The sequence below is a fragment of the Panthera leo genome, chromosome B3, assembly GCF_018350215.1.
Source record: "Panthera leo isolate Ple1 chromosome B3, P.leo_Ple1_pat1.1, whole genome shotgun sequence".
NCBI classification, from domain to species: domain Eukaryota; kingdom Metazoa; phylum Chordata; class Mammalia; order Carnivora; family Felidae; genus Panthera; species Panthera leo.
This window is the reverse complement of record NC_056684.1, coordinates 143,289,589-143,302,554: the sequence shown is the minus strand read 5'-3', so window position 1 is coordinate 143,302,554 and position 12,966 is coordinate 143,289,589. Positions and strand designations below refer to the sequence as shown.

Below are 12,966 nucleotides of genomic sequence, written 5' to 3'. Positions count from 1 at the left end.
CAAGACGCCCCTGCCTCGATTTCACACACCCGCGGTGGGTCTCAAGCCCCACTTTGAAAACCCCGTTCAGGGAAGAGTGGGTTTTCCGGGAAATGAGGAAGTGGAAGGAGAGTTCAGTCAGGTTTGTTTACAACGTAAGGAGCTTCCAGATTGTTCCCGGGGGAGGGTGAGGCCGTAGTGCTGGGAGGAGCTAGCAACAAAGGAGCCGAGGGCTGAGCTCTTTTTCTGGGACACACAGTGCTCCAGGCGGGGTCCTTCAAATCAGAAGCCACCTGGTATGGACTTGGGTGGCGTCCAAGGGCCCCTCCACTCCAAGATTCTTACGACTCTCACCTGCCATTGTTCAAAATCCCTTAGGAATCCCCATTTAGAAATTGGCCTTGGGAGCAAGTTAGTCCCCCAAACCGCGAGCTAGATACTTCATATGGATACCTCAAGTTACGTAAAACAGGCAATAAAGGGCTTTACAAAATTCTGGTGGGTGTACTGGGCGAGCACGCATTCGTTCACCGATCCGGAAACTCCAGACTAGTGTGAAGGACACCGTTTCAGGGCAAACCAAAAGCAAGTAGAGGTGATGGGGATTGAGGAGGGCACTTGTGATGAGCCCTGGATATTATAAGTGAAGAATCGCTACATTCTACTCAAACTAAAGGAAAAGAAAAAAAAAAAAAAAAAAAAAAGGCAGAAAGTCCCAAAGTCCTCATGGGTTTGGAGAATCCAGGCCTAAGGGTCCATCTCACCATTTCCCCCTGTGCACCGCGTAAGAAAAGGACCAGCCCCCGACCCCAGCCGCGGCCTGCCTTTGGAGGTTCCAGGGCAATGGGGGAGAGGCAGGGGATGACCCTGTCACCTGCCGGTGTTCCTCGCTCCTCGTCCCACGGCCAGAACCGGGTCCCTGGAGTCCGACCAGGCTCCAGGGGCTCCCCGGGTCCAAACAGACCCCCGCGTCGCTGGAGGCTCCCTTGCTTCAGGGCAGAAACGGGGGTCGGCCTGGCCACCCCACGCACATGCCCCGGTCACCCCTCACACCTGTCAGGGCCCAGCGCCTTGGCACCCCTTAACCAGGCTGTGGGCGGGGGGGGGGGGGGGGGCCGGCACCACGAGGCTCTGGCGGGCACCTGTTGCCCCACTTCCAGGACCGTGAACCCATAGTCGCTGCCCCGGCCTTAGAGACGTGGCATGGGACTCCCGAACCCTCAGCCGTAGCCCCAGCCCCGAGCCTCTGATCACTGCCCCAGGCGTATACCTGCGGGCCGGACTCCTCTCACCCCGAGACCCTGACCCCGGCCTCAGAGCCCTAGAACTGGCCCGGGGCCCCTGGTGGCTGGCGCCGAGGGTCCCGAAGCCTACACGGCCTGGGGACACCGTCTAAGAAGGGCAAATTACTTCTACAGACTTCAGAGAGGCAACGGCTGCGGATACCCGGTCCCGAGCCTGGGTGGCGCCACTGCGCCCGCGCGCGCCGAGCTCGCGGCGCACGCCCGGGGTAGAGGGGGCAGGGGCGCCGGCGGGAGGCAGGGCTGGGGGCGGTAGTCCCGGAAGGCGCCAGACTTTCGCGAGAATTCCGGGCTGCGCAGGCGCACGGAGACGGGCGCGGGGACGCGCGCGGCGGCCGTTGGGGGTGGAGCGCTCGGGGCGGGCCCGCGCGCGCCCGGGGGAGGGGCGGGGCCGTGGCCAGGGCGCAGGCGCAGGCGCGCGGCCGCGGCGGCGGTTGGGGAGGGTTCTTCCGGAAGGTTCGGGAGGCTTCTGGAAAAGGCGCCGCGCGCCGGGCGGGCCCGCGTCTATATAAAGGGAGCGCGGGGGCGGCGCGCCAGTTGCTTCTGCGTCCTGGTGCTGCGTCGTCGCGGAGCCCGTGTGGTCCTTTAGCCGAGGTGAGGGGGCGACTGGGGGGTGCCTGTGGGGGGGGCCGGCGGGCGCGGAGGCGGCTCCCGGGGGGTCCCCGGGCCCCGCGGGGCGGCGCGGCACTGCTCTGGGCGGCGGAGGCCTCTGGCCTGCCGCGTCCTCGACCCCCGCCCGCGTATGGGGGCCCGGAGGCCCGGAGGGGCGGTGGGGAGGGCGCGCCGCGGGGACCCCCGCCCGGCCGCGGCCCCGGGGCTCCGGCTCCGGGCGGGGGTCCCCGCGGGCCTGCGGCGCCCGTTGGCGGCGTGCGCGCGGGCCTCGGCGTCGCAGCTGGAAATGAGGTCATCCTTTGTCGGCGGGCCGGGCCTCCCGGAGGCCTGTGGCGCCGCGTAACCGGCCCCGCGGCCTCTGCAGATGCCCGAGGAAACCCAGACCCAAGACCAGCCGATGGAGGAGGAGGAGGTGGAGACGTTCGCCTTCCAGGCGGAGATCGCCCAGTTGATGTCCCTGATCATCAACACTTTCTACTCGAATAAAGAGATTTTCCTGCGCGAGCTGATTTCCAACTCGTCGGATGTGAGTGTCGGCTTGCGGAACGGGGTCGCGGTCCCGGTGTGTGCGTCCCACCCTCCGGGAGCTCTGTGCTCACCGGCATGTGTTTCTCCGATAGGCCCTGGACAAAATCAGATACGAGAGCTTGACTGATCCCAGCAAGCTAGATTCCGGGAAAGAGCTGCACATTAATCTCATTCCAAACAAGCAAGATCGAACCCTCACTATCGTGGATACCGGGATTGGCATGACCAAGGCCGATTTGATCAATAATCTCGGTACAATCGCCAAGTCTGGGACCAAAGCGTTCATGGAAGCTTTGCAGGCTGGCGCAGATATTTCTATGATCGGCCAGTTTGGTGTCGGGTTCTATTCTGCCTATTTGGTTGCCGAGAAAGTGACGGTGATCACCAAGCATAACGATGATGAGCAGTATGCCTGGGAGTCTTCTGCAGGAGGGTCGTTCACAGTCAGGACTGATACAGGTAGGCACCTGGTGGAACGATTTACTTGGTCACGCGGGGGAGGGTCGGGTGCTGTAGGAAGGGGGCCCCTGAAGATGCTGTGGAATTGGTAAAAATTCGTTGGCTTCTTTGGGAACATGCCTGGTAAGCACATGATGGTGCGTTGGTAGGGATCTGGTTACTGATGTCGCTGGGGCAAGGCAGTTAAACTCCCATGGGACGCTTTTCGTCCATAGCAGTGTTAACCCCCTTTCCTAAACGTGCTCAGAAGCTGTTGGGTGTGGATGGCATTGGGAGCTGAATTGTGATTCCCGCCCCACCCCCAACACTTTGGTTTGCCCATTCAGATTGAGGTGGAGTCCGCTTTTTTCCTTCCTTTACAGGTGAACCTATGGGTCGAGGAACAAAGGTTATCTTGCATCTGAAAGAAGACCAAACGGAATACCTGGAGGAAAGAAGAATAAAGGAGATTGTGAAGAAACACTCCCAGTTTATCGGCTATCCTATCACTCTCTTTGTGAGTGTCCTTGTTTTTTATGTAAAGTTAACAAACTGAGGTGGTTCTTGAATCTACTACTGAGGGAAAAATCCAAACTTGTGTTGACCCGGCTAGTCTGAAGTTCTGTTGTACTATCAAGGTACCCAGGATTGTTTAGGTAGACGCGTTAAATGGTACTGAGTGGTTTTCTGGTTATTTAACCAAACCTTTGAGTGTGGCTGATTAATTTGGGCTTTGGTTATAAGCGCGTACGCTCCGTTTAGTTCCAGAATGCAAAAGGTGACGTGATCTCCCGTGTTCTTTTGAAGGTGGAGAAGGAGCGGGATAAAGAGGTCAGTGATGATGAGGCTGAAGAAAAGGAAGAGAAAGAGGAAGAAAAAGAAAAGGAAGAGAAGGAGTCCGATGACAAGCCTGAAATAGAAGATGTTGGTTCCGACGAGGAGGAGGAAGAAAAGAAGGACGGAGACAAGAAGAAGAAGAAGAAGATCAAGGAGAAGTACATCGATCAAGAAGAACTGAACAAGACCAAACCTATTTGGACCAGAAACCCTGACGACATTACTAACGAAGAGTACGGAGAATTTTACAAGAGCTTGACCAACGACTGGGAGGATCACTTGGCAGTGAAGGTGAGTGTCCAAGTGCTTCGGAGCTGGTCTGCTTCTGCAGGTGGCTTGTCGGAGCTTGTCAAATCGAGGGTCGTGGCTGAGCACTTGGCCATCCCGGCCCTTGACCTCTCCCTGGAAGTGCTTTCGGTTCTGGCGCCGCGAGAGTCCTAGTTGCAGTCAGAGTCGCTTGCGTCATCGCTTGATGGTTTGGCGTGTGTTTTATTACAGCATTTTTCGGTCGAAGGACAGCTGGAATTCAGAGCCCTGCTTTTCGTCCCAAGACGTGCTCCCTTTGACCTGTTTGAAAACAGGAAGAAAAAGAACAACATCAAGCTGTATGTGCGCAGAGTTTTCATCATGGATAACTGCGAGGAGCTGATCCCGGAATACCTGAGTGAGTGCCGGGGACGATCGGGTGCGGAGTCTGAGCGTGGGGGCCTCTCCGCTCCGGGGCGTTGGTTCGGGCCCGTGGGGCAGGAAGTCCCCTTCGGTTTTTGGGGTGTAGGAGTTTGTTGATTTTTGTCCCGGCGACGACTTTGTTTTTTCCCAGATTTCATTAGAGGCGTGGTGGACTCCGAGGACCTTCCCCTGAACATTTCCCGGGAGATGTTGCAGCAGAGCAAGATCTTAAAAGTTATCCGCAAGAACTTGGTCAAAAAGTGCTTAGAACTCTTCACCGAACTGGCCGAGGACAAAGAGAACTACAAGAAGTTTTACGAGCAGTTCTCGAAGAACATTAAGGTTCGTGGAAAGAGCCCGGTCCTTCCCAGCGGTGATCAAACCAGCCTCTCTGGTTCTCGGTGACTTTTTTTTGAGGCGGAGGAGACTTGACGCGAGCGTTGTCTTGCAGCTCGGAATCCACGAGGACTCCCAGAACCGGAAGAAGCTGTCGGAGCTGCTGCGCTACTACACGTCTGCCTCTGGTGACGAGATGGTGTCTCTCAAGGACTATTGCACCAGGATGAAGGACAACCAGAAACACATCTACTACATCACAGGTGAGCGGGCGGCGTGCCGTCGTGGCCTCGTTCCGGGCACGGCACCGCCTGGCGACCGTGGGTGTGTTCCCTAGGCACGTGGGGCCCCGTGTCAACCCCTGGGTACTAACCGCGGCCAGACCACGTGCGCCACGTCTGTGGGCGCATCTGTGGTTCGAGCTGACGAGACTGGGAAAAGTCCGGAGGAAGCGACACCGCTTCCTGTTAAGCGAAGGTGTAACTTTCTACTGATGCCCCAGGGGAGACCAAGGACCAGGTGGCGAACTCGGCCTTTGTGGAGCGTCTTCGGAAGCACGGTCTGGAGGTGATCTATATGATCGAGCCGATCGATGAGTACTGTGTCCAACAGCTGAAGGAATTTGAGGGGAAGACTTTAGTGTCCGTCACCAAAGAGGGCTTGGAACTTCCAGAAGATGAAGAAGAGAAAAAGAAACAGGAGGAGAAGAAGACAAAGTTTGAAAACCTGTGCAAGATCATGAAGGACATCTTGGAGAAAAAAGTGGAAAAGGTGGGTGAACGTGGTTTCCTTCCACCTGGGTTTCCTAATTGTGGGCGTGATCTTGAAAGGCCCGTAGGTGTCTTTCAGGTTGTCCGAACATACAGCTCCTTTCTCCCAAGTTCTCTCGGCTTTTACAGTATGACACAAGCAGAAAATTAGGCCCGCTAAATGAGCAGGAAGGCCCTCTACCGTCTTGAAGGAGCTAAAAGGTGTCAGGATGTGCAGGGAGAGGGTTGTGGGTACGTGGGTCTGTATGTGGCATTTCGCATTTTGTGAATACAGTAGTGGGAGTTCCGTCCGTTTTACGATAAAGCTGTGGTAGAGGGACTTTTCTAGACCCAGTCCTCACTTCACGTTTTCATTGCAGGTGGTTGTGTCAAACCGACTGGTGACCTCCCCGTGCTGCATTGTCACGAGCACGTACGGCTGGACGGCGAACATGGAGAGGATCATGAAGGCCCAGGCCCTAAGGGACAACTCCACCATGGGCTACATGGCAGCGAAGAAGCACCTGGAGATCAACCCCGACCACTCCATCATCGAGACCTTGCGGCAGAAGGCGGAGGCGGACAAGAACGACAAGTCCGTGAAAGACCTGGTCATCCTGCTCTACGAAACCGCGCTCCTGTCCTCTGGCTTCAGTCTGGAAGACCCACAGACACACGCTAACCGGATCTACAGGATGATCAAACTCGGTCTGGGTAAGCTTCGCCAAGCACCCTGTGTGAGAAACCCCTTAGGGTCCCCTGACGAAGAGGTCATCTGCTCGCAAGAGCCAGCCCCCCCCCCCCCCCCCCCGCCCCCGCCCCGAGAGCGGTGCCGGGCTGACGCCAGGCACTGGTTCAGGACCGTGTAACCTGAGGGTTTCCTTTCTGAAAAGGTATCGACGAAGATGACCCCACCGCTGACGACAGCAGTGCTGCGGTGACCGAGGAGATGCCACCCCTGGAAGGCGACGATGACACGTCGCGCATGGAAGAAGTCGACTGAGCGCCGCCCCGAGGATTCCTTGTATATGTACTCGATGCTTTATCCCGTTCCCTCCAACGATCTATTTTCAAGGATGTTTTTCTTTATTTTTGTTAACGTTTTAAAAATCTGTAAGGCATGACGAGAGCTACTTACGGGGAAGATAAGATTTCTTTCTGTTCGAGTGTGATACTGTGATGCGTAGAAACTAAAGCCCGGCTAGTTGTTTTGTTTGTTTTTTTGGGTTATGTTTTGTTTTTTTAGTGCCACGCTGGCTGCTCTTCCAGGACGAGGTAACGTTTGTCGCAAGGTGTACGTAACCTCCCGTGAACCGCGCGGTCTGAAGTGTTCGCGACAAGTGGATTCCCCAGTAAGACCAAACTCGTCTGTCACTGAAGTGTTCTGAGCTATACCTTGGTGTTTGAAAGAGAAATCTCGGTTGAAACAACTTTCACCTTCTAGGATTTACTTTTTAAATCTGTCCCCTGTAGTTATTTGCTGCATGTACCAGGCCTCTAGAAACTAGTGTGTTAAACCGAACCAACTTGATGGGAGTAACTATAGGGCTTGTTTTCCAAAGAGAAGAGCGTTGTTTAGAGTAGCGAAATTCGAAGGCTGCTTAGGCGCGTTGTGAAGCTGTTGGGGAAATAACTCCGCAAGTTTCGTGAGTGGAAATGTAGTGCTCGAGACACATTCTGCTTTAAAAGGTTGTAACAAATACAAACAGATTTAAAAAAAGCTCTGCGAAAATGTTTTGTGTGGGGAAGTGGGGTTCCAAAATACAGGGTGGCCCCGGGTTGTAAAAATTGGGGTGCACACGTGCTGCCTGCTGGGAGACGGAGGGCGGTGGTTGACGTTGCCGGCCTGAAGTCGTCTGTGACCTTCCCAGTGCGTGCTCAGGTGGCGGCTCTGGGGTCAGGAGCGTATTCTGGAACCACACGTAAGAGAAGGGACCATCACACAACATGCGTTCTGTGTCCTATGTTACATTTCCTAATGACTCCTTTCTCCTTGGGTTTTTACGTCCAAAAGGCTTTTCTGTAGTGTTTGTAAGACCTGCCTTATGCCCTAAATATAGCTCCTTAATACCTCAGCCTTGTGTCTCCCGCGTTCTTTAGCAACTCTAATTCCATCCCATCTGAAATCCGCTTATTCTCTGGCTCTTCACTGAGCCTCTGGCGAGATGTGTGGAGGGTGGTCTCTGACCCCTGGGAGCAGGCGGGGTGGGGAGAACCGGCCGGGTCGGTGGGGCTCCCCGCTGGGAGCAGCAGGGACTAAATCAGCCTTCGGCACCTGGGTAGTAGTGGGTCCACACGGGATTTGGAGGCGAAGATCCCCTGCAGACCGTGACGTAGAATCTAGGGGGATGGGCTGGGAGAGAACTCGGGGCGGTGGAAGGACGGCTGCTAAGTGCCAGGTGAACGGAAGTCACGTTTGAGCCTTAAAAGCCCCCGAGGTAGAGCTTCCTCTCCTCCCGCAAATGGGAGTTGCTTACGTGGGGGGGTCAGTATCTGAGTCCAGGTTGATCCCCAAAGCCCAAAGTTGTTTGGCTGTTCTGCATTTAGTGGAAGATGTTCCCAGTTAGGAGGGCGTGGAAGTGGCCGGTAGGAGGCCTTGAAGGGCAAGTTTCTCCCTAGTCTGGTAAAGCTGAAGCCTGCAGGAAGAGGTGTTTGAGGGAATCCACAACTGGAGAACCTGCGTGTAAGTGATCCAACTGAACGCCTCCTCCCTGGGTCACTGAGAAAGCGCTCAAGGCAGGTGTGTGCTGTGTCTAGAACCACCACCCAGTGACGCCGTGTGCCCCCCCCCCCCCCGGGAAGATGGGTGCTCCACGTGGCGGGGGAGATGCAGAGGTGGCCTCAAAATCCAGTCTTGCTTCACACCTTCTGGAACTGGTCCCATCTGAGGAAAGGTGAAGGCTTTTCCCAGGTTATGTGGTTGTCTGATGCACAACCAGCAAGGACGCTACAAGAACGGAACTGGAACCGTACGTGAATTTAGCAAAACCCTAAGACCACGCAAAGATCCGTTGAACTCAGCATCAAGCCGTTGTTAACTCTTGAAAGACACAGTAACAAGCTAAACAAATTTTACAAAGGTTTTGCAAGACTTGCCCACCAAACACTGCGGAGCGGAGAGAGGGAACGTTCGGTGTTGGAAAACAATAGTAAGATGGGGTGCCTTGCTAGAAGTGTCCTACATGACAGAAGCCAGACAAAACTACATGGTCTGGTTTCTTTTTCACAAAGTTCTAGAAAAGGCAGGAGGTGGGTCAGCAGGGTGCCTAGGGCCAGAAGTCCTGGTGGGGGTTGACTACAGAGGGACAAGAGGGGACTTTGGGGGAGCGCTGGAAGTCCAGAAACCTGATGAGGTGATGACTGCATGACTATATTAAAATCCATCGATCTGAGGGGCCCCTGGGTGGCTCAGTCAAGCATCCAACTTCCCCTCGGGTCATGATCTCACAGTCCGTGGGTTTGAGCCCCGTGTTGGGCTCTGTGCTGACAGCTCAGAGCCTGGAGTCTGCTTCAGATTCTGTGTCTCCCTCTCTGTCCCTCCCCTGCTTGTGCTCTGCCTCTCTCTCAAAAATAAACTTAAAAAAAATTTTTTTTTAATCCATTGAGTTGAAAATGGGTGAATTTCAACGGTGTGTTTTATTTAAATAGCAAATGAAAACAAGTATGGAAGGCAGTCTCATGGTGTTCAAAAGTGACCTTAAGCAAGTCACTGGGCCTCCCACACCTCTGAACTCATTTGTAAATTAGAAATAATAATGCCTGGGGGCGCCTGGGTGGCTCAGTAGGTTAAGCTTCTGACTTCGGCTCCGGTCATGTTATCACGGTTGGTGGGTTCGAGCCCTGCGTGGGGCTCTGTGCTGACAGCTCAGAGCCTAAAACCTGCTTTGGAATCTGTCGCCCTCTCTCTCTGCCCCTCTCCAGCTCACGTTCTGTCTCTCAAAAGTAAATACACATCTAAAAAAAGAAAAAACTGCCTGAAAGAAACCCCTGGCACTTTCTAGGTAGTGGGCTCAACAGGTGCCTGGTGAACAAGTGCTCAGTGACACGGCTTGTACTGGCAAGGACTCTCAGGGCCTTTCCTGCCAGTCCTACGAGGTCGCCTCACTCAGGCTCCCTTCTACCCCACGCTGCTGGGGGCTGTAATCGAGCCCCAGCCTGACCGAAGCCTCATGCCCTCCGGGAAGTTTTCTTCCACTGCTTTGCCCTCATCCTCTCTCGGTCTTCTCAGTTGTTAGGAATTCCTAGCAGGCACACATTCATCAAGTTTGTATCGAGTCCCCACTAAGAACTAGCCCAGCATGGCTCGGTGGGCCACACACGAAAACGGCGTCCTTGCGGAAAGCCAGCTGACCTATGGCGGCCACCATGAAGGCCACGGCGTCTCCAGCTGAGGTACCAGCACAGCAAGGAGGGACTCTGGTGGGAGAGGTCCTGCAGAAGCTCCTAGAAGGGGGTCACTGCTGACATAAAGCTGGACACTCGGTCTGGGGAAGGGACTCACACACGGTCCTAGAGACGAGGAAGCTGGAGGGTGAAAAAGTGAGTGACTGAGCGCCTTGGACGCCAGCCATTAGCCACGGCCTCAGACCGGGATCAGACGGAGACTCTGGCTGACAACTGACCTGGTGGGAAGGCAGTAGCCCGTGGGCGGCCTCTTCAAAATAGCGGGGCCTGGGCCCACCCCTGGAGGAATGGCCTGAATACCAGGAAGTGGTAAGGCAGTTACGCCATCTTGTTCCTTGTGGTTGCCTGCTCTTCATCCCAGTGGCCCCTTACTCCATGCAAGCCCACCCCGTCCCACCCGCAGGGGAAGAGGTGCCAGGGGGCAGGCGTGCGGGGCCACCTGGGGGGACAGCACGAGAGTGAGAGCACGCCGACTGCCAGTCGGTCATCTCTGAGGACCGAGGACAGGGAGGCAAGTCCTCCAAAGATGGCGGTTCAGCGAGAGCCAGCTCAAGCTGTCCTGAGTTTGAATTAGAGACCTTTCTCTGTTTTGTTCACTATCTGCCCCAAATACGCATGACAGCGTGTGGCAGTCAAGTGTTTGCTAATAAACCAGCCAGAGCACTTCAGTTTACACACACACACTCAGTTTCCAATTTCTTCTATTTTTTCTTTTTATACTGGGATTTCCTTTTTTTTTTTTTTCATGTTTATTTATTTTGAGAGAGAGAACGAGCATGAGCAGGGGAGGGGCAGAGAGAGGGAGAGAGAATCCCAAGCAGGCTCCATGCCGTCAGCGCAGAGCCCGACGAGGGGCTCAGTCCCACCGATCGTGAGATCGTGACCTGAGCTGAAATTGAGTTGGATGCCTAGCTGACTGAGCCACCCAGGCGCCCCGGCTTTTGGGGTTTCTTAAACACGTGCACAAGCAGAGAAAGAGAGAGTAACAAGTGTTGGTGACGATGTGGAGAAATCGGGGCCTTCCTGCACCGCCGCTGGGAATGTGAAACGGCGCTGCTCTGGAAAACAGTCTGGCAGTTTCCTTGAGAAGTTAAACAGAGACTTGCCATTGGATCCAACAATTCCCCGCTGGGTGTCCGCCCAGGAGAAATGAAAATGTTCACAAAAATGTCCACGCACATTTTCGTAGCCTTAGAACAGCTAAAAGGTGGAAACAAACTAAATGTCCGTCGACACAGGAATAGATAAACCAAGTGTGACCCATACAACGGCAAATCATCCCAGATATTGGATTATTGTCGTAAAAAGGGACGTATGAAGTGCTGATCCATACCACAACATGGATGGAAGCTGACAACATGCTAAGTGAAAGAAGCCAGTCACAAAAGGCCCCATGTTTATTGTAGGATCCCACTTACACGAAATTTCCAGAACAGGCAAATGCATGGGGGCAGAAAGAAGGAGCATGGGTGCATGGGCTGGGGCTGCAGGGGAGGGCGGTTGAGGATGACTGCTGAGGACTATAGAGTTTCTTTCTGAGGCGCTCCAAGTGTTCTAAAATTGATTACAGTGGGGCACCTGGGTGGCTCAGTTGGTTGGGTGACGACTTCGGTTCAGGTCATGATCTCGCAATTCGTGGGTTCGAGCCCTGCGTTGGGCTCTGTGCTGACAGCTCGGAGCCTGGAGCCCGCTTCCGATTCTGTGTCTCCCCCTCTCTCTGCCCCTCCCCTGCTCACGCTCTGTGTCTGTCTCTCAATAATAAATACACGTTTAAAAAAATTTTAATTGGGGGCGCCTGGGTGGCTCAGTCGGTTGGGCGGCCGACTTCGGCTCAGGTCATGATCTTGCGGTCCGTGAGTTCGAGCCCCGCGTCGGGCTCTGTGCCGACAGCTCAGAGCCTGGAGCCTGTTTCAGATTCTGTGTCTCCCTCTCGCTGACCCTCCCCTGTTCATGCTCTGTCTCTCTCTGTCTCAAAAAAAAATTTTTAAAAACGTTAAAAAAAAATTAAAAAAAAATTTTAATTGATTACAGTGACGGTTGAATAACTGATTATACTCAAAAATCACTGAAGCATACGCTTTTTTTTTTAATGTTTATTTTTGAGAGAGAGAGAGCACGAACTGGGGAGGAGTTGGGGACAGAGGATCCGAAGCGTGCTCTGAAGTGACAGCAGAGAGTCTGACGCGGGGCTCGAATTCACAAACCGTGAGATCATGGCCTGAGCTGAAGTTGGACGCTCAACTGACCAAGCCACCCAGGTGAGCCTGAAGTACACACTTCAAATGGATGAATTGTACAGTATGTGAATTGGATCTCAATAAAGCTGTCATTTTGGGGTCGCCTGGGTGGCTTACTTGGTTAAACGTCCAGCTCTTGACTTCAGCGCAGGTCATGATCTCGTGGTTCGAGGGTTCAAGCCCCGCGTCGGGTTCTGTGCTGACGGCTCAGAGCCTGGAGCCTGCTTCTCTCTCTGCTCCTCCCTCGTTCATGCTGTCTCTCTCTGTCTCAAAGAAACATTAAAAACATTTTTTTTTTAATGGTCAAAATGGCAAATTTTTTTTAACACACACTGTCGACAGACCCCGGCTTCTTCCCACCCCGGCCACTCCGGTCAAAGAGCCCATTCAAAGCGTGTGACTGGCTGAGGCTCGTTACGCGGCTTGTCCCAGGGGCAAGGGAGGCTGGGACACAGGCCTCTGGCCTCCCCTGGTAGGACTGTCCCCGGAACAGCGGTCAGCAACTCAAAACTGCCGGCTGCCCCCTCTAGAGGCCTCCATGCGCCCCTTCACCCAGGACGGTCTTTGTGCCCCTCTGCACCAGGCAGGTGGCCTCCTTCACAAAAGCCCCCGCCACGCTCTCCCTTTCTCTCCGGCGTTTGTCCCCAGTGTCCCTCAAGGCTTCGTTGTTGGTCTCGCCTTTCCACGGCCCCATCTACCCACGAAGGAAGGCACGGGCCCTGTGTGCCCGCCGCCAGCCTGGCGCACCTGATACATACTTGCGGAGTGAATGAATAACCGGTTGATCTAACGGCTATTTCCCCCTTTCTGTGTCGATGGCAATTTGTGTAACTAATTCTGCACAACTTAGGAGGCTTTTTGTTCCCTTTTCCAAGC

General features: G+C 54.6%; 1 protein-coding gene across 1 annotated transcript; it reads left to right on the top strand.

Annotated features, from left to right (window-relative positions):
• Nucleotides 1–1,736: 1,736 nt before the first annotated feature.
• On the top strand, nucleotides 1,737–7,524 carry HSP90AA1 (heat shock protein 90 alpha family class A member 1). Its single transcript, XM_042944314.1, has 11 exons — nucleotides 1,737–1,874; nucleotides 2,257–2,418; nucleotides 2,513–2,879; nucleotides 3,242–3,375; nucleotides 3,666–3,986; nucleotides 4,194–4,359; nucleotides 4,516–4,706; nucleotides 4,816–4,963; nucleotides 5,203–5,471; nucleotides 5,830–6,163; nucleotides 6,343–7,524. The coding sequence occupies exons 2-11, from the start codon at nucleotides 2,257–2,259 to the stop codon at nucleotides 6,450–6,452; spliced, it is 2,202 nt and encodes a 733-aa protein (XP_042800248.1). The 5' UTR covers nucleotides 1,737–1,874; the 3' UTR covers nucleotides 6,453–7,524.
• Nucleotides 7,525–12,966: the final 5,442 nt, after the last annotated feature.